The 27,340-nt window shown below is 51.0% G+C and overlaps 11 protein-coding genes; 5 read left to right on the forward strand and 6 right to left on the reverse strand.

Annotated features, from left to right (window-relative positions):
• Positions 1-23: 23 nt before the first annotated feature.
• Positions 24-1,818, reverse strand: CHC_T00009257001 (similar to glucose-6-phosphate/phosphate-translocator precursor). XM_005713896.1 is given in 2 exon segments: positions 24-621; positions 622-1,818. The coding sequence occupies 1 exon segment, from the start codon at positions 1,816-1,818 to the stop codon at positions 622-624; it is 1,197 nt and encodes a 398-aa protein (XP_005713953.1). The 3' UTR covers positions 24-621.
• A 3,175-nt stretch (positions 1,819-4,993) lies between these two features.
• CHC_T00002824001 (hypothetical protein) lies at positions 4,994-9,154 on the reverse strand. Its single transcript, XM_005713897.1, has one exon. The coding sequence runs from the start codon at positions 9,152-9,154 to the stop codon at positions 4,994-4,996; it is 4,161 nt and encodes a 1,386-aa protein (XP_005713954.1).
• A 5,221-nt stretch (positions 9,155-14,375) lies between these two features.
• Positions 14,376-15,704, reverse strand: CHC_T00002825001 (hypothetical protein). XM_005713898.1 is given in 2 exon segments: positions 14,376-14,732; positions 14,733-15,704. The coding sequence occupies 1 exon segment, from the start codon at positions 15,702-15,704 to the stop codon at positions 14,733-14,735; it is 972 nt and encodes a 323-aa protein (XP_005713955.1). The 3' UTR covers positions 14,376-14,732.
• Positions 15,705-17,223: 1,519 nt separating this feature from the next.
• Positions 17,224-17,874, reverse strand: CHC_T00002826001 (hypothetical protein). XM_005713899.1 is given in 2 exon segments: positions 17,224-17,394; positions 17,395-17,874. 1 exon segment carries the CDS (start codon positions 17,872-17,874, stop codon positions 17,395-17,397), a length of 480 nt encoding a protein of 159 aa, XP_005713956.1. The 3' UTR covers positions 17,224-17,394.
• Positions 17,875-18,028: 154 nt separating this feature from the next.
• On the forward strand, positions 18,029-18,346 carry CHC_T00002827001 (hypothetical protein). The gene has a single exon (XM_005713900.1). It carries the CDS (start codon positions 18,029-18,031, stop codon positions 18,344-18,346), a length of 318 nt encoding a protein of 105 aa, XP_005713957.1.
• A 1,227-nt stretch (positions 18,347-19,573) lies between these two features.
• Positions 19,574-19,705, forward strand: CHC_T00002828001 (hypothetical protein). The gene has a single exon (XM_005713901.1). The coding sequence runs from the start codon at positions 19,574-19,576 to the stop codon at positions 19,703-19,705; it is 132 nt and encodes a 43-aa protein (XP_005713958.1).
• Positions 19,706-19,757: 52 nt separating this feature from the next.
• On the forward strand, positions 19,758-19,841 carry CHC_T00002829001 (hypothetical protein). Its single transcript, XM_005713902.1, has one exon. It carries the CDS (start codon positions 19,758-19,760, stop codon positions 19,839-19,841), a length of 84 nt encoding a protein of 27 aa, XP_005713959.1.
• A 5-nt stretch (positions 19,842-19,846) lies between these two features.
• Positions 19,847-20,371, reverse strand: CHC_T00002830001 (hypothetical protein). The gene has a single exon (XM_005713903.1). It carries the CDS (start codon positions 20,369-20,371, stop codon positions 19,847-19,849), a length of 525 nt encoding a protein of 174 aa, XP_005713960.1.
• Positions 20,372-21,280: 909 nt separating this feature from the next.
• CHC_T00002831001 (hypothetical protein) lies at positions 21,281-23,188 on the reverse strand. The gene is made up of 3 exons (XM_005713904.1): positions 23,081-23,188; positions 21,742-22,950; positions 21,281-21,313 (listed from the first exon to the last, which is right to left on the reverse strand). The coding sequence occupies exons 1-3, from the start codon at positions 23,186-23,188 to the stop codon at positions 21,281-21,283; spliced, it is 1,350 nt and encodes a 449-aa protein (XP_005713961.1).
• A 561-nt stretch (positions 23,189-23,749) lies between these two features.
• CHC_T00002832001 (hypothetical protein) lies at positions 23,750-24,214 on the forward strand. Its single transcript, XM_005713905.1, has one exon. It carries the CDS (start codon positions 23,750-23,752, stop codon positions 24,212-24,214), a length of 465 nt encoding a protein of 154 aa, XP_005713962.1.
• A 1,819-nt stretch (positions 24,215-26,033) lies between these two features.
• CHC_T00002833001 (hypothetical protein) lies at positions 26,034-26,762 on the forward strand. Its single transcript, XM_005713906.1, has one exon. The coding sequence runs from the start codon at positions 26,034-26,036 to the stop codon at positions 26,760-26,762; it is 729 nt and encodes a 242-aa protein (XP_005713963.1).
• The last annotated feature ends 578 nt before the right edge of the window (positions 26,763-27,340 follow it).

Genomic DNA, 27,340 nt, shown 5'->3' on the forward strand with positions numbered 1-27,340 from the left:
TTACTGATCCCTGCAAATGAATATGAATAAAAGACTGTTTAACAACATGCGAAGTCACGTCTACGTGTCGCAATATGCGGGTCATTCAAGACCAGAACGAAACTGAAATGCTACCCCCGAAGCGTCGATCTCCAAGTGTGTCAACCACACACTCAACGGAACAGACCCCTATCCATTGCTGGGGGTGATGAAATGAAGCTCTGAGTACGCCGGTACTGGAGAGAGCCCTACCAACGTTTCATACAAGCAAAGCTCTTCTGCAGTGCGACTGTGCATCTGGTTCAATCGGCAATGGTGCAGCCCCGCGAGAACAAGTCAAAAGGACTCCTTCTTCGAGTCAATGGAAGAGGTCTTCGACAGGGACAGGGCGGGAATGCTGCCGCCGAATGCATCGTGTGGTGCTGAAGACACATCGCACGCAAAGGAATCTCGGCAAGCACTCGCTCCTCTCACGAACCTCCCCATTTGTCCAAACAACGCATGGATCACGGCACTCTTACTCTCACGATAGTGCAAACAAGCATGTGCTTTGCTCCTGCAATTGTAGATATGGGTTTGCGGGCTATTCAGAGAGGAGCAACAGAGGTCGAAAGCCGTTAGGAACTGCGCACGTTGATATTTTTACGCTTGCTTTTGTTTCTTGGGGAGCTCTGGGAAATAGTTTTTCATGACCGAGTACAGTAAAACACCAAGCAAGGCGATGGCGGATCCCATTGCGTTGGCTTTTGTGACCGGGTTTTGGAATACGAATACGGAAGTGACAATAATGACGACGCGCTTGACGGTATTCGCGACAGCGTGAGTGATGGGATGAACGGAGTCAAGGGCCTTGAAAGCAACTTCCTGGTACAAGTAGAAGAACAGGCCCGAAATGAGAAGACCCGCAATAAGCTTGGGAGCGGCGACGACAGCAGTGGCACCAACTGTGGCCTTTTTCCAAGCCGCTATAAGCTTCGCAGGGTGGTCGATGATTAGTGCGACCGGGGCGAGTAACAGGGTGGACATGACGGAGAGGACGGCGAAAAGGTTTGCCGGGCCCATGTTCTCTCCCTTTGGCTTGTTCATAGAAAGCTTTGAGAAAATGTTTCGGGCTGTGAAAGCGAAATTGGAAGTCATCGCGGAGAGGAAGCCCAGCCATGTGAACGAGACCTCAGAGACAGAGGCCATGACGACACCCGCGACGACGGGCAAAAGGGAGAGATAGACAGGTAAAGGGAAGAAGCTCTGCAAGAAGACACCCGACCCGACGACATTGACAAAGGGTTCCATACTCTTGACGACGTGGGTGAAGGAGACGGCAACGGCGCCGAGTGAGACGACGGTGGACACATGGCCGATGACGTGGCCAACGGAGATGGGGAGAAGGGTTTTGAGGGCCTCCTTCGGCACGACGGGGGCTTTCCGCAGGCGGAGCCCCCAGAGCGGGAGGACGTAGAGCACGCCGACGAGGAGCTGAAACCAGGAGACAAACCAGGGGAGTGGGAACCAGTTGAGGACCTTTTTGTTGGAGATGTTGTAAACGATGTTGAAGGCGTACCAGAGGAAGATGTAGAAGCCGACCTTCAAGGTACTGGTCTTCTTCTCCGGGGCCGGGACGGGGGCCGGGACAGGGGCCGAGACATCCGAGGCGGAGGCGGATAAACGGAAGGGGGTGCTGGAAATTCGGGGAAGGAGGGGGGGAGAGGCCGAGTAGTTTGGTCTAGCGGGGAGGAAGGTTGAGCGGAGATGGAGGGCGGAGGGTGGTGCAGGGGAGAGAGAGGCAGCGGGGCGGGCGGCGAGCGGCCTCGGGAGGAGGGCCGGGATGAAAGCGACGGGCATTGCGATCGCGTAGTTGCGGGAAGGGGGATGGGAAGGGGGGTGGGAAGGGGGGTGAGAGGATGGTTTTTGGGAGCGGGGAAAGATGGAGGAGGTTTGAAGGGAAGGGGTGGTGAATGGGAGGCTATTAAAATGAGGGAGCGAGCAGGAGGGCAGCGGAGCTTCGGTGGCCACAAAGGGAAGGAATGTTTTCTTGCGGGAAAAATTTGCAATGAGCACTTTCAAGACCAATTGCGTGCTCGTTGGAGCTCAGATCCGATCGAGTTGGGCGCTGATCTCCGCGTCGAAACACCTCCCCGTGTCCACGTGGGCGTCGTGTCCACCCGGATAAATGCTGACCACAAGCACCGCCCATGTGCGCTGTACGCCCGCGTGTACTGTACGCCGCCCCGGGTCCATACTGCCGGATTCGCCCGCCCCACCTCGGGCCGAATCTTTTTGCATTCCGTTTGCATTTCCCGCGGAGCCCCCCACAACGCCATCCGCAGGGGCCAACGCGTCGCGAATTAGAAGGCCGCATGCATCTTTCCCTCGACCTTGCCGCCAAATATCTCACAGCCACCTCACACGCAACGAGGCAACGCCACTAGACGTCGACACTGCTGCCCGGTTTCCTTGACCTGCGGGTGACATACTTGTACAGTAGTCTGGCACGACAGCCTGAATCCTGGAGTGTGCTTTACCAATTGCACGCTGTCCGAAAACAGCTGTGAATCACAGAATCCTCGTGCTGGAAAAAGCACAGTCGCGACACAACTCAGTTTAACTTTGAGTGCCAACCATTCGCTAACGTCGATTTCCTAGATGTCGACGTTTGTGGGCCAAGTGCACCCCAAATACTTGGGGTCAGAGTTGTGAGAGCCGCGGCAAAACATGAAGGAATCCTACGGTAGACCTACTGTATAGATGATCAAGCCATCAAGGATGCCTGGGCGGGGTGAAGGCACTGTGCCACACGCTACGTTACACATGTTTTATTCAATGACTATTGTTGCGAATGCTATCTCATATCGACAGATATCTAGGGACAAGTGTCACGCTTGGACTGGATATGTTAAGTCTGTGATGTGGGATGGCATACGTGCTAGGATGGCAGTGGCAAATGATGACCAGATAGCATAGCTAATGCGTTGTTGTAGACGCAACTTCACGGTGCCATATGCACAATGGCTGCCGTAGGAAATCTTGAGGGCAAGGGCTTCGATGATATTCATCGTGTTGGCGGAGCAAGCTCCCAGCTTGTCGAAGGAAAGGGGAGCGAAGTGCCAGTCGAGGGCGGGGATCTCCGCATCATTTGGAAGTTGCAATTGCACAGGGTACAATGCCATGGTACTGTACAGTATCTATGCGACGTGTTCAGTGTTTCATTCGGTCGAAACAAATCAGATCGCCTGGGCTGCTTAACAAACCCGTCAGCGCACCACAGATCGATCGACTGGGCTGCTTAACAAACCCCTCCGCGCACTGCACCATAGCCGCCACGGTACTGAGTCGAAAGCCCAATCTTTGCCCCCCCCCCCCCCCCCCCCCTGCCCGGTCAGTGGCTCGGCCGAGCGTGAAAAGCGCGGGGTACATGTGACCAACCGCGGCCACCCGATCTTTTTCCTATGCTTTCTGCCGAAAACGCCAAATTCCGTATTCAACTCGCAGCAAACCGGTACAGGTACTGTACCCTCAAACACACACAATATAACCAAAAAATCATATTCACAGTGCATCGAGCACTCGAACAGGGAGTGAGACCCATGCTGCTTGCTCCAAGTGACATTTCTCTCACTAACTCCCCCAAACGCATCTCAAAAGCGTCGAAATACACGACTCATCCGCTTCTTTTCGCCTTTCGACAACCCACCACCATGCCACCGCGAGCATCTCCAGCCCCGGCGCCCGATACGAGGACACCTTCCAGTGTCACAAAAAGGCAATCTCCCTCGTCTATCCTCCCACCCACAATCTCCTCCACCTATATTGATTTTGAGTACTCTGTTCACAATTGCCCGAGGCAGGTCCTCCGGGACATCCCAATCATATTCCCGGACCTACGTTCTCGCCCTACAGCCACCGTCCTATTGATACCTACCGTGCAGCGCGCCTCTGTCGACCTCGTTACATACGGCGATGAACAGGCCGTAGAGAAAGATCGCCTCCTCGCCCGCTTTGTAGATTGGGCTACTAAAGTACGCTCGGCCGTCGCTCGTCTACAGCCAGACGCATGGACTGATATCACAGACCCGGCTTCCGGTGTTGCTTATTTTGGAACTGCAGGGGCGTGTTATAGCGATGTCGAGGGGATCGTGAAGACCAGAAAACTCAGCACCATCGATTGCGGCGGCTGCAGAGTCGCCAAGCACCCCGAATGGGGGTTTGCAATGTACCCAGGTACGTTTGCTGGCAACCCTGTTCCCACCTTCACGAAATTAACGAATCGCTCCTACTGTCCGCAGCTAACCTCCCCCTTACTTTCCTATTTTCCTTGTCGAGGGTACGTAGCTACCTTATTCTCCACAGCGAACAATGAAATCATTAAAGCTGCTCTGGAAGATGTCAACGGGCAAAACACCGTGTCCAAGGGATAGTCACTAGACTGTTCTGAACGCATCGATTCTAAATGCAGCATGATAGCAGAATTGCAAGTTATCCAGCAATTACAGACGCAGAATTGAAGCACGGAGCCATTGTCCATCTATATCCTGTTCCTACCTCACTATGCACGTACGGTATGATTAAAGTCAGTAATTAAGCTTCTAAATCAGCTGCTACATTTCGTCAACAAAATTCCTATCTTCGTTGCCTTCTCTATTTGCAATCGGTGTATTCTATGCAAGTCTAGTTACCTTTTCGACGAGACCAATACCTGTGAACTTGTGAAGTCGCACACCTGCATCATTCACATGACGAAAATATTGTGAAGAGGCGGTGTGTCCGGGTTCCCAAACTTCACAGGTACTGTATTTCAGTAGGAGCAATCGCAAAAAGATAGGTCCATTCCTAGCGTTTTCTGTTGCTTGCCTCGAATTCCAGGGACGGCATTTCTGACTCCATTGGGCAAGGTACGCCCCTCGTTGTCGTTGCCAAAAAAAATCTGCCCCACATTCCCTTTCAAGTGAATATAGATTTAGGACCGCACTCCCTTTGGACTCCAGTTCCTCTTGCTTCTAAGACCTCGCCATGGTTGCCTTCACATGTCACCAAGAGGGGCAATCGGCTCGCAATCCATCATACTACCCTCGCTTTCGCTGAGCGAAAGGTACCAGCTATTCTCAAGCTGATCATCTTCATAGCCCGTCAATGTTCGGTCAAAACCTTTTCCCAATGATGTTCGTTTTCTCGTAGTGATTCCATCGTGTACATCTCTTAAGAAATCCACCCAGACCTGGCCCGCACCTTCCGTTTCTCTTTCCAATTTTTTTGCTCGTTGTTGCACTGCTCGTTCTGTACGCGAGTACCCCTTTTCTTCAAACCACAGCACGACGTCGCCCCAACTGCCACCGGTTACACTTCTCTTTGCAATGAGGCGGAGTAAGGCCTGGTCTTCATCTGTCAACCAGGGACGCGGCGCACCTGAAACACGAGTGTTAGCCGAGATACGAGATCGGGCGATGCGTCTGGGTCCTGAACCTCGCGATGGAGATTTGCGCTCTTCTTCGTTTCGCAAATGAGGCGGTCCAGTTTCCACTGGGGGTGCTGGAAACAAATGCGATTCCCGAGGTGTAGATGCGGAGTGAGGATTGCCCACGTCATCGCGTTGCGGGCGAATGGGCACACCCCTGCGAATAGCCAATGCTCGAACCATTCTCATATTTTTCTCATCTGGCAGTCGGCGACGGAGCTTCACCAAGACGCTGTCGCCGTTAAATATTTCTTCGCCGTCGCGCAACTGTGTATCTGAGCGCCGTGCGAGCTCCCCAAACGATTGCCGCGAGGGAGATGTTATGGTTTCTTGCTGACCGGAGCCAGGCAAGCATCTATCACTGTCACACACGTCCCTCTCCCATCTCAGAAGCTCGTTTTGACTGCTTGAGGGCGGTTCTAACCGTTTCTTCTGATGGTCACCTTGGCAAGTCCTCAATCGAGAAAATTTTTCATGTTTTGCTATACGAGCGGACTCTTTTTGTGTCTGTTGTTTAGGCCATTCGAATGCCTTGCGGACTCTTTTTGTTTGAAGCCTTGTGGGCTTAGCAATGGCAGTCTTGCTGAGGCCTTCGCCAGAAATTTCTGTCTCCGCTGGAGTTTCCCTCTTCAGTTTGGTAGGCTGACCCTCATATTCAACATGTGTCTTGTCTCCTATTTCATGGTTTGATGGCCGCTCCTGCAGCCATTCTATTGTCTTTCGGATAGCTATTGCTTTGAGCTGCTTATGATTTGCAATGTTGCCCTTTCTCAAAGCTTCTGTAGCAGCATCCTTTTCGTGTTCCAGCTCGCTCCCCTGATGAGTATTTTCCTTCCCAGAATCAGACTTTGCCCTGTCTCTTGCTTCATGCCCTTGTGACCCCTCCTGCGGCCATTCCATAGTCTCTCGGACAGCAAATGATCTGGGCCTTTTGTACTGTGAAGTTTCGCTCTTCTTCAAACCGTTTGTAGCGTGATCCTTCCCTTGGTCCAGCTCGCTCCCAAATATGACATCTTTTTTGCCAGAAACGGCATGTGCGATGTTTCCTGGCTCTCGGCTTGACGGCCATTGCGGTGACCAGTCCATACTTTTTCGGGTAGCCCCCATCTGAGGCTTGGCAATCCTTGTGTGGCTACAGCTAGCAGTGTGCGCGTTCTTCCCTTGTTGCAGATTGCTCCTTTGCCCGGCGGTCTTTTTTTGAAAAGAAACTTTTGCATCTTTTTTTTCCTCATCTAAAGCTCGAGCTTTTGAGCTTTCTTCCTGGTCGGACTTTGCGATATTGCTCTCGCACTGTTCTCTTTTCTCATGCCTTGTTTCTGACTTGACATGGTCCATATTCTTGAAATCGTCCTGACAGGCTGTCGTTCTAACTAGTATATTACCAGGCTCCGCTCTCCCCCCTGCGCGCTTCTTCATCTCTTTGAAATTGTGCACCGGGATAGAAATTTGAAACGGGTTAGTCTTAATGATGCCATCCATAGCACCAAGCCTTGCGTTTCCATGTATGCGCTCCTGAAAGGAGCTGTCCTCGGTGTATCCTTGTTGCCCTTCCAAACCGTGGCGGCTTGCCTCTGCGGCCAAAACGTCCGAATTCTCTCCTATGCCTCTCGAATGCTCCTTTTCGGCAGGACTTCTGTTTTCACCATTGGTTTCCTTTTTCTGAGATTTTACAAATGTCCCATCTGCTCTTGCTTTCAACGCGGCTGCCCTCTCCTTGCATGCAACTATTGACCGAGGGAACGACTTAACATGCATCCAAATGCTAACATTCGCCCAATCGCCATTAATGCGTTCCCGATCCTGTATGCACTCCACCAGTTTCCTGTCTTCTGCTTCCGTCCATGGTCTGTTTGGGATACAGCCCCGTGAGGAGGTGACTTCAAGCCTCTGGTTTGCGATTTTGTTACGAGTGGCTTCAGAGCAAGCCGTGGACAACGTCCTCGGGCGGACAGGGGCCGACAGAGGCTTTTCAACATTCTCTTTGTTCGAAGCTCGGGCTCTACCCCCATCACGGTTCCCTCTCATATCGAAAGCTTTCTCCTTACCATTGCGCACTATCTCCCGTTTCTCCTCCAATGCACTGCTACTCCTCCTCAACCCTGCTAAGGGCGATTGCAGTTCTGGCTGTGTGGACACCGCAGATAGGGGGACTTCCAGAGATCTTGGTTTTTCTTCTGTCTCGAGTTGCTTCTTTAATGAGCAACTACTCTTCTTCAATCCTGGTACAGGCGATCGCTGTTCTGGCGGTGTGCGCAGTGCAGCTGGGGGCCGTTCTCCGATTTCTTGGTGCTTGTTAGTCGATGATCCATTCTGGGGCATTCCCCGTGACTCAAGCCCGCTGTCTCGGCTACTTTTAATATCTTGCACGTCGCTTCTCGGCTCGCCTCTGCCTACATCTTCGACAGGACGGGGGGCATGGTGACGCGTAAGCAGCTCCACCCAACTAATACCAAGAGCTTTCGCATTGCCCTTGACTCTTGTCATGCGCTGCAGACAGGCACTGGAGCTTCGCTGGAATCCACAGGCGGTCATCCACTTCGTGACATCATTCCAGTCACCTCCATCGAATTCCTTCCTAGCCAAGCATGAAAGTAGGGCATATTCCTCGTCCGCGGTCCACGATCTCCTGGGCGTCGATCGATTTGGAAGCCGAGCAGGCGTTTCCGCTGGGTTGATACTGCTCGTGATCCTACGGGCGCGTACCGCACATGCTGCAGCGTTGCGACCATATCCCTCGGCCTCCATGTAGCGAGAAACGTCTTCCCAAACAAGCGGGATACTTGGTGAAAGACTTGACATGTAGTCGAGCATGAGAGCGTCCTCTTGTTTTGACCAACGAAGCCTCGGTGCTCTGTCAATGCCACCAGACCGAGGAGTGTACATACATCTACGTGCAACTAAACGCGGAAAGACTGACTTTGGAGTAATCTTGCCCGAACCCGAGCCTTCACTGTCGGTCTTGTGGACCTGCAAACGGTCCTCGGGACCCTCACGGGATACCACACTTGCCCCAGCTCCCCAAAGAACGCGCCCTGACAACTCTTTCACCCCGCCTCCCACGAGACGACTACGGCCCTGATCAAAACCTTCCCTGACTACGTCCACATTTTGGTGTTCACTACGTTGCTCCACCACAGTTCCCGAGCCCACTTGTCGCCCACCGTTCCCCCGTGCTTCCGCTGTAGATACGAAAGACTCCCCCTTCGTTCTCTCTTCGGGAGTCGCATTATACGGTGATGTCAAAACAGGCGGTGACTGCTGCTCATGTGAGGGCGGGCTATCTATCTCGGACCCAATTCGGTCTCTTATCCCCTGCTGCTGCGGCGCTACTCCATCCCCGACCGGTGAGGAAACGCTAATCGGGGAACGTTCCTCTTTGCGGTTCGAGTCGACCCTCCTCCGCTTCGACGTTAAGTCGCTACAGGATGTATCCTGTTTCCTTCCCTCCCGCCTCTCGCACACGTCTGATGACACAGCGGTCTCCTCCCCATGCTCGAGAAACCGTGCGCGCTTCCTGCACGCGGCCAAATGCTTTGGGCGAACGAAGCCGCTGCGCGCCATGCTCCGAGCGACCGACGCCCATAGCGTGACCCCGAGTACTGTGCGTTGGCGAACGCAGGATAGCAAGGCGACGTCCTCGGCCGGTGTCCAGGGTATGTCGGGATGGGAGGGGTTGGGGGTGGAGCGCTTACGCAAGGGGATAGGCATGGGCGGGGATGGCGGCGGCATTGAGAACGGCCAAATGGGAACAAAGGGCAACGGCAGGAGTGACGGGCTTGCACTGCACACCGACGGGACGGGACATGTTTAATAGACGGAGGAGAGTGTGTGTGACAATCGAAAGGAAAACAGGCGTTTTGGAGAGGGGCGAGATTTGACAGCGTTAATTTGTGGACACGTGTCGACCCTTGTAGAGATGTGTACAGTAGTAAGGAGGACAGTAGACAGAGTCAACGAGGTTACAGATTGGGCCAATAGGGCCCAATTGTGTGGTCCGGTCCACTGGCCGAATTCCACCTTATCCTTTCCACGGGAAGTGACTGGTCTCTGGCATGTAGAGCATTGATATACGGCAAGACACTACTACTGTACGAGCCTCATGTCTAACCATGCTTGTACCACGTAACCACGTTACAGAACTCTTTTGACCAGGACCGTTATTTCACATCTGGAAGTTGTAGGAACGCTTTCTCCTACCCTTCAAGCTGGAGTCAGGACACCTCCGTTAGGTACCCTTTTCATTTCATTTCACATTGATGTATACTACTTGCAACTCTATTCATGGCTTAGATGTCAATGTAGCAACAAAGCAGAAAATATCCGCCACGTTCTGCAGTTTTCCGAAACACTTCTTAAGTCTGTCATTCAAAAACATGACTTGTGGTTGTGCGTTCACTGCAGTGCGCTCCTTAACAGTCATGTCTCCAAGCCTATTAAATATGAAGGGATAACTTTCAAAGGATGACGTCTAGATACCACGATGTATGCATCGCTTCTTTTCTATCAAGAAATTGATGAGGACTCAAAGCTTCTGCATTCTCAAAATAAGGAAAGCAGCAAAAAAAAACAAAAGTGAAATGGTTGCATTACGCAGTATCAACGTCTGTCTGTTCCTAATCCATTCATCGTAGCCCATCCCGCGGCAACCTGATTTGGGTCACTAAACTCAAAGGCTATAATGGCACCGTCTTATATTGCCAACGCCATTTCACCGTCTTCCCACCCCCACCCCCACCCCCCACCCCCCTCTACCATACGATCCAGCCTACTAAGACTAATTTCTCTTTGCCTTCTATCCATCTTCCTGATGGGTCTGAAGAACCTTGTCAGTTTCCGTCTACCCCCGCTTGCTCCAGTCCTTTCTCCCGACTCATCCTGACTCCAATCGCATCCTCTCCCCGTCATGTAATCCGAGGAGTTGAAGACACTTGCTTGAACTTCTATGACTGCGGTCCTTAAGTCATCATTTGGGTCGGACGATTCGCCAGCGGGAGCAGTCTCTCTCAGGGCGATAAAAGGAGCAGAAGTAAGGTCACTGTTATCAGAAACAGACCATGCACCCCTTTCAGTTGATATGGAATTCCCTTCTATTTTCTTATCAAGAGGCAATTCGGATGGTCCTTCGTGAATGCTTCCCATCTGCGATAGTAAAATACCTTCGCTTTGCGTCGAAGGTGCTTGCGGGTTGGAGCTTGTTGACCCCACGGCATGCTCCATGCCGCTGAATTATCTATACTGGATCGATTGGTATTGGGCATAACGTAGCAAATTTAGGGGCCTCTGACGAGGGTGGCCCATTCCGCTTGGGAGAGTCGTTATCCTAATTCCGGGGGCCGTGGGTACCCCATTTTCTCTCATCAAGAGAATTGCCCTTGAATTCATCGGAAACTGAGCGACTCAAACGAAAGTAGCATGACCCTTCCACGGTCCGCTGGGGATTGGATCTCTTCTAGCACTCACAATAACAACATGAATGACCACAAATGAAATGAGAAATATCGATCCTGTTACAAAAAGAGTATGTAATAAATGTAGCGAACCTGAAACAGAATCAGGAAGTGTATCTCGAAATTATTGCATCACTCTGTCAGGAAAAAGTTCGGAGAAGAATTAAAATAGTTTATACACGTCAATGAAGTGTGACTGAATAGCGTTCTTCTTTAGTCTGCGACAGCACTGGGTCCCAATTCCGGTCGTCTGAGACAATGAGAGATCTTACTGCCTCTCATGTATTCACCAAAGGGCGGCAAACTAACCATGCAGATGCCCATGAGGAGGCTAGCTACAAAATAAGGTGTGATTGAGATAAATTTTGTGGGGGGTGATACTGTGTTTGGCAAGGTCCTAATAGAGTAGTTTTTTCAAGGTAACTTGTCAGCGTGTTTCCTTCACATTTTTGATTGTTGGGTGACACGTACCCAACCAACCGTAGTGACAACATAGCCCTATGCATTGTTTCTGTATTACTGTAGTTCGTCAGCAGGGTGTACGGTATAACACCGTAACTCAAACGCAATTGTTTAATGCCTAGCACGGTATCTAAATGGTGGTGGGGCGCGGAAGAAGAGCGATTGAAAATATGAGCCACGTGTTGTATATTATTCCAAGAGAATGGCACTTCATCCCACATGGAGCCGTATCGGCAAGACATACACATACCGTGCAACGCATACGGTACGCACTGTATCTAAATTATGTGTTCTATAGAGCCGGGGATGTATCATTGACGTAGAGACACGTCATAGCGAGATGCCGTAAAGTTTTGACATATAGTAGCCGATCGATTATTAAGCGTTTGGGTCCTCTTTCGGGAACGTCGTGCCATGCAGAGAAGCAAGAGGGAAGTGCACAAACAATACTCATCATATTCTCAGACCTACCCTTTCCGGTACATTTCGAGAGCTACTCAGCACAACTGATGCTAAGCAATCGGCCATAGGCTAATGAAACAAAGGGAGCGTGAATGACTTGAACGGACAAGTAATCTAATAGAGCGCCATGTCCAGTTTCAGCCGTATCGAGAAGTGTCTTTGATGGAGTCAGACGTTTCATGATGTTCACATGGAGATATCACTCTGTTTTCCATATGGCGTTTCAAAGTCTTGAACAGCACATGCGCTTCTCCGTACGTGTACTGCTTGTGAGCCCAACATAATTGATGTACTCGCGGGTAAACTTTACTGGTTTCTCTTTGGGGCGTGTATGGGAATGGAAGGCTCTGTATCCATTCCGCTACTGATCACTCCCCTTAAGAGACATTGTACGCATCCAGGTAGGCAAGCCATACTGGTTCGTTCCTCGCTGTAGATAAGTGAAGATATTCGTAGTTTATTGGTTCTAGTCGGTCACGAGACATCGGTTAAGAGGGGACACACAAAGGCTACGCAAACCATTAAACCGAACTGGAAAACATAAAGAAAACATAAAGAAACATAAAGAGAAAAAGACATGATGAGAAAGGAAACTACCAAGAGGGCGGCGCAGCCGGGGCTGGGCGGGCAAGAGAAATAGACATGGCCAGGAGAGGGGGGCTGGCAAGAGGCTCACGATGGCGCCATAAGTACCACGGAGCAGCGAGACTGCGAGGTGAGGTACGCTCGGTTGGCTGATAGTAATTACAGCCACTCGCTATTCTCCGGGGAGTTTCACCCCTATACACGCTAGCCTGTACAGAGACGCGTACCTCTGCATATGCGTGTCCATCACATGTACTGTACGATGCCATTAGTACTGTAAATGTCGTTAATTGTGACTTTTTGGTCACGGGTGACCTCTGGGAAACCCCGGGGACAGGTTCGCTAAATGTGCTGTATGACACGGTTCTGTACGCACAGTATATACTGTATATACAAACATTTGTAATCCAACTAGAGTCACAATTTCAGGAAAGTCCCCTTTTTGGTGTCCTCAGGTTCAGGTTGAGTGCTGCAACAAAGTGAAACTAAATGAGATGCCGGTACAGTAAGCCATTTATTTCAGGAAAGTTGCATGCAGTGTGTCCTACAGAAGAGTGCTCCAGAAGGTCGACTTACAGTTTATGTGATGCTGGCGAGCCCGACGCTGGATCGCGCATACTGGTGGGTACCCGAGGGTACTGTAGTCAACAATCAGCCATCATGAAGGAATTACACTGCTGTACTCTGCACATAAATCACAAGTTGTGATGTGAAATCCACTAGAGGTTGTGATTCGCAACCACGTTGTGATTCACGACCTAGTGGATTTCATGGTGCTAGCTATGGCCCTCGCTAGCTAGGCTGTACAGTAACTGTTGCGAAAGGAAGTTTGCTTGGTACAAAACTGCAGTACCCTCTGATGTTTCGCCAGTCAAGAATCTACCTCTCTTCTGCTTCATGATTTCAACAGCAGTCGTCAGTGCTCGACGCTTTCTCGCTCAAATATGCTCATGAAGGTACGCTTTTAGTGATATGTGCCTCAATATGACCGTCGCGCTTCCTCAATGACAACTCTTGTCGCAAAACATTCCGTGAGTAAATGACGCAGACCACATAACCATATACTGTTTGCCGAAGCTTTGTTTACGGAAAGGAGCATGCGAACAGAACAGGGTACTATAAATGCATCCATTGTACTGTACATACTCGAAGTGTCCAATCTGAGAAAGAGATAGAGGGCGTTAGACGTGGTGTTCTGGACGACAATAACGCTGTTTGGAAGGAAAACCAAAGCCTTGCACTGGTGACAAACAACGTGTGTCCTGGAAGAATCTTCTCCTAGAAGATGGCGGATTCTTTTCTGTGGGCTGTAAATGAGCTCAAGGTCCTCTTCATTTTCAGCATGGCTTGAATTGTGTATTCATTGGAATAAGTGCACAACCATACTGCGAAGAAGGCAATTAGTTGAACGAAGTTCTGGATGGTTGTAAGGATATGCGATGGGGCAACGCACATGAGGGCGTTGCTGCGGCGCCTTGTTTCGGTACTACTACCAGACTTTAGTCTCTTCCCGGACCCATGAGGAAGAGAGCAAACCGCGAGAAATACTCTTCACCGGTGGCAGGAACGAATGTATAATACCCGAACAGAATATCTGCTTGCTGAGTGGAACTGGACTCTTATCGCGCACTGCGTGTGGAACAATACATGTTACGATACCCAAACAGATATCTGATCATAATGGCTGTGCCTTCTCTACCTGCAAATCTTTCAGGTGTGCTCTTGGTCGATGAAAACACTGGAAAGTAGCTCAGAAGGGTGGAAAGCTCAGTTGTTTTGCATTCGACCAATACAGGTCAACGAACCAGATCGGGTCGTTTGCAAAAGAAACCAGTATCGCAAGAGTGGCCGTGACGTAGTAGGCTCAGATGCTTTTTTCGATTGAGATGCAGGCCATGCGACCATTAAAAATGTAGAGCTGTTGCACATCCAGGAAAGTTGCACTCGTAGGCCATCACAAGCCCTTGCTCGCAAGAGAAACTCTTCTGTCTCTATTAACTAAAACCTATATTCACCTTTATACTCACGTTTGTATCCTGATGCCTTGATAGGAAGTGGCTGTGTTGCTTGCACAATGCCCAGCTGGAATGTCATGTACACGCATAAACATAAAATAACACTACTCTGCCTTTCTTGACGGGATGTCAAGATGTCCTCTGACTAAAAACCCCAAAATATCAAGACACTCGACACAGCACGAAAAATAAGACATGCAACGATCATCTCATCGAGAACTTGCGAATTTTCTCATTCTCGAACCTTCGGTAAGCGCTTCTCCGCAACAATGTCCCTCAGTCATTGTGAACAGTGAACATATATCTTCTTCAAGCCGTAATATATGTACTGTAAAATCACAAACCCCATCGGACAGCAGCAGCAATGATGAGTTCCTCCACACGCGACTGATATCGCGCTGCAAAAGCGGTATACACCAATCCTTTCGTTTTTGACCTGATAGAAGCTCCTCTTCTATACTTTGGACTGTTCACCATCATCGCCTTCTCCACACAACCCACATATCGACAAAACGTTCCCATCATCATAGCCTTCCCCTCAGACTTCACCATATGCCCCGCCGTAGCACAACTACCATACTCATCACACAGCACCCTCGCCCATCGATGAGATTCAAATATGAGCTCCCGAGGCGCGACATGCTTCAGAGCGTTCGCATCAATACATACAGACTCAGGGTCACCTTGCCCGACCAGAGGGAACCCTGGAGACGGAGTCGGTGAGCGTGAGGGAAAGCCCTCATCCGTCGCAGCCACGCTCGGTTCCGGAGAAAGGTCTGGGGATTCAGCCGCCTCTAAATCTGGTGACGGCTCCAGTGACGGCGTCACGACATCCATCGCAGAAGGACTCGGGGACACACTACGCCTCCCCGCACCGCCATGGCTTGGTCTTGGGTTCCTAGGAGGCCTGTTAGGTCCACTTGGAAACTCGGTTGCCTCGTTGATGTTGGAATATTCCTTCTCCGCTTCCTTCGAGACGCAGATGGCTGGGTTGGCCAAATCCGTTTTGGCGCACACTTCACCATTGATGCAGTCGCGCAGGGTTTTGCATGTGGTGAATGTCGGGGGTCGACAGAAGCAGGCAGTGTCGCGACTACGGCAGAGGTCAAAGCCGGTGGCGGATATCTTATAGCAGAGACGACTGTCGAAACAGTCAGTGTCGGCTTTGCATGCGTCGAGAGTTAGACCAGATCGGACGGAAAGGGTGAGAGGCTTCGTGGCGGGGGCTGCATGGAATGCATGATGGTGGGGGGGAAGACGAGGGGAGGCGTATACGAGGGAAAAGAGAAGAGCTGCTAGGAAGAGCATTGAGACGGGGTTAGGGAGTGTGATGAGTAGTGGGAGGCATGACAGGGTGAGTAGTACGGGTAAGGGGGGTCGGCGGTGGATTCCGTGGTGGGTTATGTAGGAGGGACTGAAAAGGGCTCGTGCCAGTTTTGGGCAGGAAAGGTGTCGGAGGCGACATGCCGCAGGTGCGGCTTGTTTAAGGGTTTGCAAACAGCCAAAGGTATGTAGTGGTGTGTGGAATGCCTGTGGAAATACGGAGGTTACGTATGAATCTTGAGGTGTGGGAAGGGTGCCTTGAGAGAGAGGCTGTGGTCAAATGGTTCCCCATAATCGCGCACTCGAACGTACTGCTTGCGGAGCTCCCCCAAGGCGTGTCCAAGAGGAAGGCTTTGTTGTGCACAATCTCCACAGTGCAGTACGTTGACAGGCCTTGTACAAGTTGTATGTGTACGTGTCAGGCCGGGTTTACAGAGTGTGCATTACAGAAAGAAAGGTGACTGAAAAGTGAATTGCTTTTGACGTAGGAGATCACACTGACTTGGCGATTTACAGTTCGGAGGTAGCAACCTTTGATTTTTTTTCTAATTCATCAGCCATCACCGTGGAGATGAAATGCAGTCGGATGCAATTATTTACTTCCTAGCCGTGGCGCAGGAAACTGATTAGTACTGGTTGGCAGACACTCTTGCTCTTTGCCACATGCGAGAAAATGTATTTCAAGATCCCTTGTTCACGCGGGCCAGGAGATGCAGTGCAGAAATGAAGTAGAGTCATCTCACCTGTCTCCGTTGTGCTGTATCTCGTGTAACTGCAGCAGTGGTCAGGCTCGACTACGCCCTCCATACATCTACCGTATCGGCGAGTCTGTGCTTCAAAACTGTAAAAATGGAAGCGAACAGCTCGCTTTCCTATGTATACTCTGCTTGAACGGCCCTCTGAATCAAAGCACTTTTGCATTTTGAAAGATGGGCGCTCTACAGCATGTGGGCAGTTCTATTCTTCTTCTAGCACGGTCCGTTCCCGTTAAACGTAACGGGCGTGCCTTTCAATCCAGTCCGTACACAACTGCACATTGGAACCTGTGAAGCACGTGTTTCAGATGCGGTTGCGATTCAATTGTCGTCTGGTCAATTCCAAGCGATTGACAGCGATACCTACGGCTTTTGCATAATCTGTGGGTCTTCAGGTGCGAGGCGTTCAAATGTTTGAAGGGTGCGAACCTCTTGTTTGGGGCGTACGCAGATTCCTACAGTTTGATATCCTTTCAAAACGGTTTTATGTGCCACGTGGGCACGTAAGACACGTATGAAATACTGTGCGCCTGCTGTATTTGTCGACTGAACCTGCTGCCGCAGCAGTCGATCTAATCCCGCAGCAGTGCTGCGGGATTAGATCGACTCCCTCCATCCGTCCCTGTGCTTCAAAAGATACAGGACACAACCATGACCTACTTCGCCCACACCAGCGAGCGCCTTAGCATATGTTCATCCCCGGAAAATAGGGATCAGGACGCGATGGCAGCCCTCTATTTACAACGTCGTAGTGGCAACTACCAAAAACCGGAAGACGTCATTTGCTTGTCACAGAAGATCCCTACTCCAAATGAACACTTGCAGTTTATCCTATTCATCCCCTCTCTCCGTTTCTCTCTTGACAATCATCTAAAACCTCCTACCCAAATAAATAATCCATTCGTCTCCTCCTATGCCGCTTACAACCCCAACCTTACCGCCACGCCAATGGCCAACTCCTCTGCCTTGGTCCCATACCTCGCCGCGAATGCAGTGAACTGCAGTCCCTCTGTCCTTGATTGGATCCTGACCTTCTTCTTATATCTAGGACTATTCACATGCAACGCGGTCTCCTCACATTGTACCCTTTGACAATAGCTCCTCATCATCATAGCGACCCCTCTCCACACGACCATATGTGCCGCTGTTGCACAGCTCCTCTCACTATCACAAAGAACTTTGGCATAAAAATGCTTCCGGTAGACCATCTGCACATCAGCATTCGTCAACGCCTCGGCGTCCACACAAAGAGGCTCAGGAATGCTTTGCATATCTGCAGGGGTCCCCATTGGCCCCTGCGGCTTCTCATCTTCCGGTTCTGGTGAGCGTTGAGCGAACCTCTCGTCCTTTGTGACGAGGGTAGAAAAGGAGTCGACGGCATCCTCCGAGGCGCAGAACATCGTGGGCGGGACGCTAGTCGTGAAGAATGCGCACACCTCTCCAGCCGGGCAGTCGGCTTTATTCTCACAAGAGCTGCGCTTGTCGGCGAGACAGAAGCAGTTGTCACCAGCCGCGGGACACGGCTCCGTTGAGTCGACGAAGCCGATGAAGCCGATGCGGCACACGCGAGGGGCGATGCAGCGGGCGTCGGTACGACACGGGTCAAACGTGAGGCCGGACGGCATGGCGTGGAGCGCCGGCAGTAGGAGGAGAACGAAGACAAGGATCATGGTGAAGCCGTGGAGTGCGGAAGGAGAGTGCGAAGGCGCGGAGACTGGGAAATGGCTCGGGCAGGGCTGTCTCGAAATGCAGATTGGTAGAAGGGCGGGAGATAGGGCTCACGCTGCCCTATGGTTATTGTTGGGGAATCGCGATTGGATGTGGCGCCGCGGGCGGGCGACGAAAAGTCGAAATGCAGCGGGAGCTCCCTGACCATGAAATTTCAGACAGCATTTGGTTTGCTGCCCTGCTGCCGCTTTGAGTGTCGGATATGATTGGAGGGCGCCGGGGTGTCTCGAGTCTGACGGGAACTACTAGTTCCCGTCAGACCCGTCCCCTGCTGGGGGACAAACACGGCCTGGTATCATATGTTACTCATGTATTGCAGCAGAGTGCGAAGAGAGCGTATGGGTTTTTGCGAAAATGCGGTTGGGCTGGCGGCATGCCGAGACTCCACTGAGCCGTTAACTACATGCCGGTGTGAAAGTTATTCTTGGCAACAGCATTCTTGGCAACAACTGCATGCGGGGGCCGGACACCTGCGGTCAACATCTATCTCTGTTGTACGACATCGCTTTTCTCGCATGCCTTTTCTGGAGGCACTACAGTAAAGTAACAAGTGCTCTTGTCGTGGTTCGAGGTTTGAATTTCCATGCCAACATTGCGCGGATGTGGCTGTGGTTGGGCGGTGTCGCCCCACCCTTTGCGACAAATCCCGCAAAGAGATCTTTCCAAGTGGGGAATGGAAACTGATATGTGCCCGTCGACAACTTCATACATGTGTACATTTTGATCCTCAGCCAGTCACCAAGTGTGCTTTTTCCACTGGTCATACTGTACATGAACTACACATAGAATCAGATCACAAATCTCATCTCTCCTTTCCACAATCTAGTCACCCTTGCATCCTACTACCGTGCTGGGTCCATCCAGCAATTGCCAGATTACCACTTTTTTGACGTGTTCCGCCTCCGCCTTCCTCCCCCGTAAAATCCCAAGCCCGCAATCCCAAGCCTTGAACTAAACCTCCCGATTGCTTAACCTTCCCCTTCGGAGCTGACGGGCCTCGCAATTACTCTCTCTCTCTGCAACCCTCTCCTGCAATGTCCCCACCACCGCAGCCTGCGGAGCGGGAGCTCTTCCCCGGCGTCTATTTCACGCCGCCTCGCTCCGCCGCTCCCCGTCCGACTACCCTACCCTCCACTGACATGCAAGACCTCTCTCTCGACGAGCTGCGCGCCCAGCACGCTGCGCTCCTCTCCTCCGTCGCGAAACTGCGTGCCTCCAACTCCCAAATCCGTCAGTTCGATCCGCACCACCGTGACAGCGAACTCGTCCAGGCCGTCGGGGAGAACATCGAGATCATCGCTAGAAGACTAGCACAGGCCCAGCAACTGCAGAAGAGAATTGATGAGCTTTGCCCCAGCTCGTGTCAGAAGGATGGAGAGGGAGACCGGCAGAGTTCCCACCAGGAGCCCGATCAAGGTTTGTATTTGTAACTCGACGCTTGCTGCAATTGCGAGTCAACACATAACGCTGGCACGTGCTTTGCCGTTTTGGCAAGCGCAGTGACTGCGTGCGCGAAAAAGATTCCAAACCTCTGAAAGCCCATACCACACCGTCAATGTCATGGTCGCGCGCGACAAAATTCCTGTTTACTTTCCTAATCCTGTACACAGGCAGCAATCTCCCTTCCAACGAGCTCTAAAACACCTACGGACGCAGTTTTCGGATTTCTGTGGAAAACGAAGCTGTCACGACCCCATTCCCTGAACTCGTCCTGATCAGCGAAACCCGCATCCGCAGATTTGGGGTCGCGAACCAAATCCGCTCCTCGGCAGCCGCCGCCTCGTAGAACGTGTGCAGCACGAATACCCCATCCTCCGTCATCTCCCACTTCCCCACCGCTGGAATCGTCTCCGCATACCCCACACTTCTCAGCAACCGTCCATTCGCCGGCCCGTCTTTCACCACGGACATCACTGCGGTCCCCTCCATCACCTCGTCCTCGTCCCAGTCCGACTCGCCTTCCCAGCTCATTGCAATTGACACATCCGTCTCCTCCACGGCTATCTCGTGCTGCCGGCACAACGACACAACCTCATCGTCATTTGCCGTCTTTTTTGTGATTGTGATGTCACTTGTGATAGCCTCGAACTGTGCCCACGCAAGATTGTGGCTGGAACGCTGGCTACTCCACTCGCCCACGGATTTCTCGAAGAATTCGTCCACTGTCATGCCTTTGCATGAGAACGCGGGTGCCTTACTTTCCGCTTCCGCATTCGCGACCATCCGCGGAGCAGAGGATGATCTGCTCTTCACGTGTGACACAACTGGGCGCACGGATGTCTGCGACTGCACAAAGCGAGATGTGAATTGGGTCCCAGCATGACCCAAGCGCAATTGTAACGCAGGCACGAAGGCCATTTCGTCGCAGCTTTTCGTATCCTGATGCTTGTCGCTGTTACCTGTTTTCAGAAATCGACGTTGTGACGGCTGAGAAAAACGGATTGGGATAGGTCCGCTCGGCGAAAGAAGACTTTGGGCGATCAAGATGGGATCCCGACAAGACGAGCTCAAAACCTTCAGGCACAGAAAATTTAATTTTCAGGAAATTTCAATATCTGGCAACTGTCGGATCTAGCTGGCAGCAGCACAAACCGTCAAAGGCAAAGTTAGAATTGGCGACAGAGATGTATCGAGATTCTGGTGCGAAATCTGACACAAAAGAAGTGCAGCAAGAGTAGTTGTGATGCTCGGGTGCCATATGTCTCTTTTTCGCAAGTCGTCTCGAGAGCGAAGAAGAGAAATGCTAATGAAACTGGAGCTCACCCTTCATGCTTCAACCCATCGCTTAATATTGTGAATAGTGTGCTGAACATGCGTTTCTGCACAGTAACCCGTGGAAGTGGGTGGGTGCTAAGTTCATATCCATCGGTATACTACAGCAAAATACAATTTATTTTATGCATGGAAGTATCCCCAGCAAGCTGTGCTCCTAAAATGCAGCAGTGTCCTTCTGACTGCAGGCCGGGGGTTGTACAACGACCGATTTTTGTGATCTCACAAGCTGGTACATGCCTCTGTAGTCCTGTGTACGCCACACCATAAGGTACATATTCTATTACACACAAGCAGGCTTTTCCATCACATACATCCGAGCAGTAGGCACAGGACGTTCTCACGCCGCGATACCACGTCACCCAAATACCATTACCGTCCCAACCGAGGCGTGTCCGAAACAGAAAGAGCTCTCGATCATCGACTTATTGTAACTGCATTCCTAAACCGTAATCAAGTTGCTTTCAAGCAAAAAGTTAGGCTGCACGTTGGTTCTTGTGGAAAAGATTGAGTGAGCCGTGGAAACGGAACCCCTTTCCAAACATCAAAACTTGCCTTCTGTGTTCACGGTTCGGAGCAAGCTTGCCAAAATTTGCCCGATGTGTGCTGTCCGCGATGTTGTGGCACAAGTCTCGTCCACGCGAGTCGATAACAGTAATAGAGTCAATCATGAAGTGGAAAGTGAATCAAAGACTTGATTATCCAAACCAATATGTTCATTCGGGGTCGTCTGTCTGCCGCCGTTCCCGTATTTCTTCCCAATTTACAACAATAAACCCAGAAAATACCATCGTTACCCCTATCAAATAAGGAAGACTGAAATGGTCGCCTCGAAACAAGATGTCCGCGATAACAGACAGCGGCACAGAAAGCGAGAGCGCGAGTGTCCCAATCATGGGCGTAGTGAGGACAACTGACTTTGCCCACAGAAAATCGGATAGAACGGTCCCTATTAATGCGTTTGCAAACAGGATGCCTGCGAGTTTGGGCGTTGGGAGCTCAAAACGCTCGAGATTTGTCCAGTGAAGCAAAAAGAGCCCAGGTATTCCTCCAATCAATACAGCAGCTCCCATGAACGAGAAGAGCATGGAAATATCGATTGCTCCTGGTGGACCGGATTTAGATTTGAGAAGGATTGTGTACACTGCGTATATGAGTGCGGAGACGACATTGACCATGTCTCCTACAAAATTACGATCCCCTTGCGTTTTTTTCTTGTCGAAGGAGCATATGATAGCGACCCCAGCAATGGTCGCAATTGCTGCAAAGAGCTTGCGTATGGAGAAGCGCTCCACTTTCATGAAGGCGCCCAGAATTAATGTAAAAAGCCCGGAGATCGTAGAGATCGTCGAAGTCGATGCCACGGTAGTCATACTCAGCCCCAGGGTAAATATCCAGTCTGATAGGAAGAAGAGCGGTGAAATAACCAACGCCATGCGCAAGACCTGTCCAGCGCTAAAGATGATGGCATGATTGTCTTCGGAGCCCGGGTCTTCAATATCGAATTGCAACAGTTCAGGTCCCTTATCACCATCAGAATCCTCATCGTTGAGCACCGGAGGACTTGGTGCCCCGTCTGACGACAACGGGGATATGGCCTCGGAGTCAAGCATGGTGCCTGGCGCGGTGTGATCAATATGGCCTGGTGGCTTGTAGAGCTTTGCGCGCCATGAGGGACGGAGAAATCCCAGAAGGCATAGCACGAAAGTGGACAACGACACGTACGTGATAAAATAGGGCTGTGGATGACTCCTTTCTGACACAGTGTCTCCGCTCATGAGAATCTGGACCAACTCCGACGAGCCGACCCAGATGAAGGCCACGCATACTGCGAGTGTGACACCGATGGCATGTTGACGCGCCGACGGAACATGTGGACCGGCTGCCGAAGAAAGCATGCCGTTAGCCTCGGCGATATTTGTCTTAACGATTGCTAGACTCGTCGAGTCAGCTACTACAGCCTGTCGAGGAGTTGTCTGGACTTGGACGACTTTACCAACAGCAACTTTGACAAGTGAAGTTGAAAATTGAATTTTTTAGTATCTTCTCGTAACCTCATTGGTTGATTTTCGACTCTGTGGGAAGACTGACGCTATCGCCACGCACCTCTTCGCCACAACAGGTCATATAAGTGTGCAGTCTGCTGCTGCTCCTGCCTAATTGTCGCCCTCTCAGTGCATCAATGTTGATGTGCACCTGTGCGACCCTTGGCATGAAAGTATCACAACCTACAGCGCCTTTGCATTGTTTTGGGTGATGATATTACAGTACTGCGCCGCATCATCTACAAAAAAATGCTCTAAAGTCAATCCTCGATAAAAGACGAAGCCGAATACGACGAAAACGAATACGACGAAAACGACGACGACGATGACGACGACGACGACACCAAGCCCCAGCCCATTGCCGGCAAGAAGCGCAAACAGGAGCTCCATCGCAGACACTCCAAGCGCTACAGAGACAACCTCGGCGAGCTCTTCCAGAACCTCGAGCAGCTTCTCCCAAAGGTCGTCCCAGGTTGCACACTCAAAACGAAACGCCAGATCCTCGCAAATAGCGTCCACGCAGTCAAGAGACTCCGAACAGAGATGTCCGCACTGGAAATGCATTTTGTTTTATCAAGCCCGGCGAATCGAATAAAGTGGGTCGAGGACACCGTTCAGGCCGCCACTTGCTTCCAGGCTGCTACTAAGCCTTTCATGAGTCTTCTAGTAGGTATGCAACGTGGGAAGCATTCCGAGCTGTGGTGTCGCTACGAGGTCAATTTGCTTCCGGATGGCACTGACAGCGGCGCTCCCGTCATCAACCCCACCAACACCGTCTACGACCTTGGCCCGTTGTCCTCGAAAAAGTTTCCTCAAGTTGGACATAACCGCGTCTGTGCATGACATCACAGCTTCCACTATTCCGAAAGTGTTCAGAATGTTTTCGAAAATATCTCACATGGCCACCTTTGTCAATGACGATAATAGTATAGTCGGCCGCACTGCGTCCAAGTTGTCGCCCGAGTGGATCGACTTGAGAGATCCCGAGTCTTGTCATGGGTTCAAGAGAGGAGAGGCCGCCAGACAGTGTGGGTTCACGGCCTGCTTTGCACTCCCGTTTCTCGTCAGAGGACATGTATTCGCTTCCATTCTTTTTTATGATGACCAACAGCGCTCCGATGTCCGCCCGGATATTAACATTGCACAGGATATTGCAAGTTGTCTTGGAAATTGTTATGGCGCATCGGCTGCCTAAAGTGCAGATTAGCTTCCCACAGCGTAGAGAAATTTTATTGGAGGTGCTACGGAAAGAACATGTTTTATGAGTTCAGCGCGCGCAGTGGATATCATGAGGACCGCCACCGCAGGATGCACACAGCCGGATACAGAAAGGGAACCGTGAAAGCAGCCAAGGGCCCCTAGGGTGGAAGGGAGCACTTCTGATCGTCTTCAGCCACCCAAACAGAATAGTCCATCAAATCACAGCGAATAGCCTCTCTCCCTTGATACCATGAAGTCGAATCTGTGGGCCCCAGGTTGTCCCTCGCGACATCCAAAATCAAAGGCCGAAGATCAGCCCCAACACCTTGGTGCTCTGGCTTCATTTCAAGCACGCTCTTCTTGCGCCCACGCCTACGAAATTCATGAACGGGGCTATGGGTTGTCGTAATTGTTGGAAAACGGGAGAGAAGAATGGCTTCCGCTTAAAGAACTGATAAGCATAAAGAGAGATGATTGTATATGCCTTGTTGGCGGCGGATGTAGGTTAGCTTCCATGTGTCCAAAGGCACTAGATCCGCACGATTCACATGCACATGCGACGCTAACGGCTCCGAAAAACGAACCCTCCGCCTCCCACGGCTCTTTCAAATATCAGAAGCGACTCTATCGAATAGCCGGGAGGCACTTGTAGAGGGCGGTAAAGAGATTCTCTTCTTGCCGTAAGTGAGCATGTGTAACTCAGGCAAAGATTTTTTTGCGATTCAGTGCTTCGAGCGATGTTCTGACGACAAAACGCGGACGGTGTGAAAGCGACAACAGCGGAATGTACTTGGCCGTTGGCGTGAGGAGGAAGACACTGCCTTTTTGATCGTTTATTCAAGACAATTTCAATAGTGTCTCCAACCGAAGGGCTGCCAAGTTGATGAGCAAGAGTCGCTTCTAGTTGTAGCTTCAAAGTGTTGATGGCATGTTGACGCCCCGATGGAACATGTGGACCGGCTGCCGAAGAAGGCATGCCGTTAGCCTCGGCGATATTTGTCTTAAGGCCATCTCCACCGCGCACGCAGTTCTATTTTGAGCAGGCAGACGTTAATTTCCGAGTGCATGCAGCTAGATGTGACGTCAGAATGGTGAGATACTGTAGAGAGAAAGACACCAACATAGAGCAGGCAGTACTGTACGAGTAGTGTTGGCAGGTGGACGGAGCGTTTTGGAGCATCTGGAAGGGGAAGACTAAAAATTACCAAATTGCCCCCGATTACCAAATTGCCCCCGATTACCAAATTGCCCCCGATTACCAAATTGCCCCTTTCAGGTACCCTCACCGCGCACATCTATTTAGAGCACCCCTACTGGTTTAGTTATATTTGGAGGTTAAATATGAGAAATTTAGCGTTTGGAGATAGCGATTCTAGGCGCAACACTACCGGTTAGAGCGCAAATTCAAACGTGTTGTGCAGTGATTGGCTCTTTCGGCAGCCGTGGTCATCCAGCACGAGGGATGGTAGTGGTGGTGCTGTACGGATATACAGTGGTGGAAAAAATTATAAAGCACCCCCAAAAACGGGCATTGCTGGACAGAGAAAAGCGCGTGTTTAAAAAAGAGCTTCGTAGCCCCTCAGAAATGGACCGGGAAAAACGAATCTGTAAACGGTTTTATACAGTACAGCCAATATTTTGCATTACAGTCCAAAATCAAATTGACAGGTGGTAATATATATAAAGCACCACACCCCAACAACACCACACGGACAAGTTGTTCAGTGTTTGGCGGGAGAAAGGCAACACCAGCTCTTCAAATAGTACCACGAACACCCCAGGTCCCTTTTCCATCCCTCTTACTGCTCGAAGACATGCCTCGCGGTCGGTCACTCAGCGCTGAAGAGCGAGGAAAACTTTTGGCGTTCCACCAAGCCAAATGGTCCCAATCTCGCATCGCGAAGGAGCTAAAGCGAAGTCGGGCGGCCGTGCAAAACTTTCTCCGCAACCCAGAAGCCCATGGGTCAAAAAAACGAGCTGGAAGACCAAGAAAGCTCACAGTCGCAGGTAGACGCATGCTCCTTCGTGAAGCATCCAAGGGTATTTTAGGGTCTAGAGAGCTTTCTCAGGATCTACAACTGCCTGTGCAAGCAAGACGCGTGCGGCAGATACTGAACCAACACCCAACGTTGACGTATAAAAAGATTAAGAGAGTTCCGCAAATGCTTATTCATCACAAGACTGCGCGCGTCGCCTGGGCGACCGAAAAGGTTACCTGGACCAATCCAGACTGGAACAACGTCGTCTGGAGTGACGAAAAGAAGTTCAATTTGGACGGCCCGGACGGTTTTGCCTGTTGCTGGCATGATCTAAGACGTGAAGATCTGATTTTTTCGAAGCGCCAGCAAGGGGGCGGCTCATTAATGGTTTGGGGAGTCTTCGCAGGGGGGAAAAGTGTGAACTGGCGGTTTTGGAGGGCAAACAAACAATTAAGTACATTGGGACGCTCGAGAGCTTCCTGTTGCCGTTTGCGGACCAAGAACTGGGACCGAGCTGGGTCTTTCAGCAAGATGGGGCATCGATACACCGCGCTCATATCGTGAGGGAATGGTTTAATGAGGAGGATATGGTGGTTCTGGACTGGCCAGCTAAGTCTCCTGACTTAAACCCCATCGAAAACCTCTGGGGAATTCTGGCTCGGAAGGTGTACGAGCATCGACGTCAGTTTCGAGGGGTTGAAGAGCTCAAAGAGTGCATCTTGTCTTCTTGGGATGCCATACCAGCTCAAACGCTCCACAAATTAGTGGGTTCAATGCAGAAGCGTTGTTTTGACGTTGTTAAAAGCAACGGACGGGCAACGAAGTATTAGAGACCCCATGCAGAGCACAATAAGACACGCTGCATTATAAAAATTTCCACTTGTCAAATGACTATTGAACTGTAATGCAAAATATAGTGCCGACTGTATAAAACTGGTTACAGATTCGTTTTTCACGGTCCTTTTCTGAGGGGCGGCAAAGCTCTTTTTTAAACACTCGCTTTTCTCTGTCCAGCAATGCCCGTTTTTGGGGGGTGCTTTATAATTTTTTCCACCACTGTACTGTGGGGGACGTCTCCGGTTCCCATCTCCTCAAGCCCCACATGACACCATCATGCCCTGGAAGAAGGGCAGGGAGGAGAG

The sequence above is a fragment of the Chondrus crispus genome, genomic scaffold, assembly GCF_000350225.1.
Source record: "Chondrus crispus Stackhouse genomic scaffold, scaffold_158, whole genome shotgun sequence".
In the NCBI taxonomy this organism is placed as follows: Eukaryota; Rhodophyta; class Florideophyceae; order Gigartinales; family Gigartinaceae; genus Chondrus; species Chondrus crispus.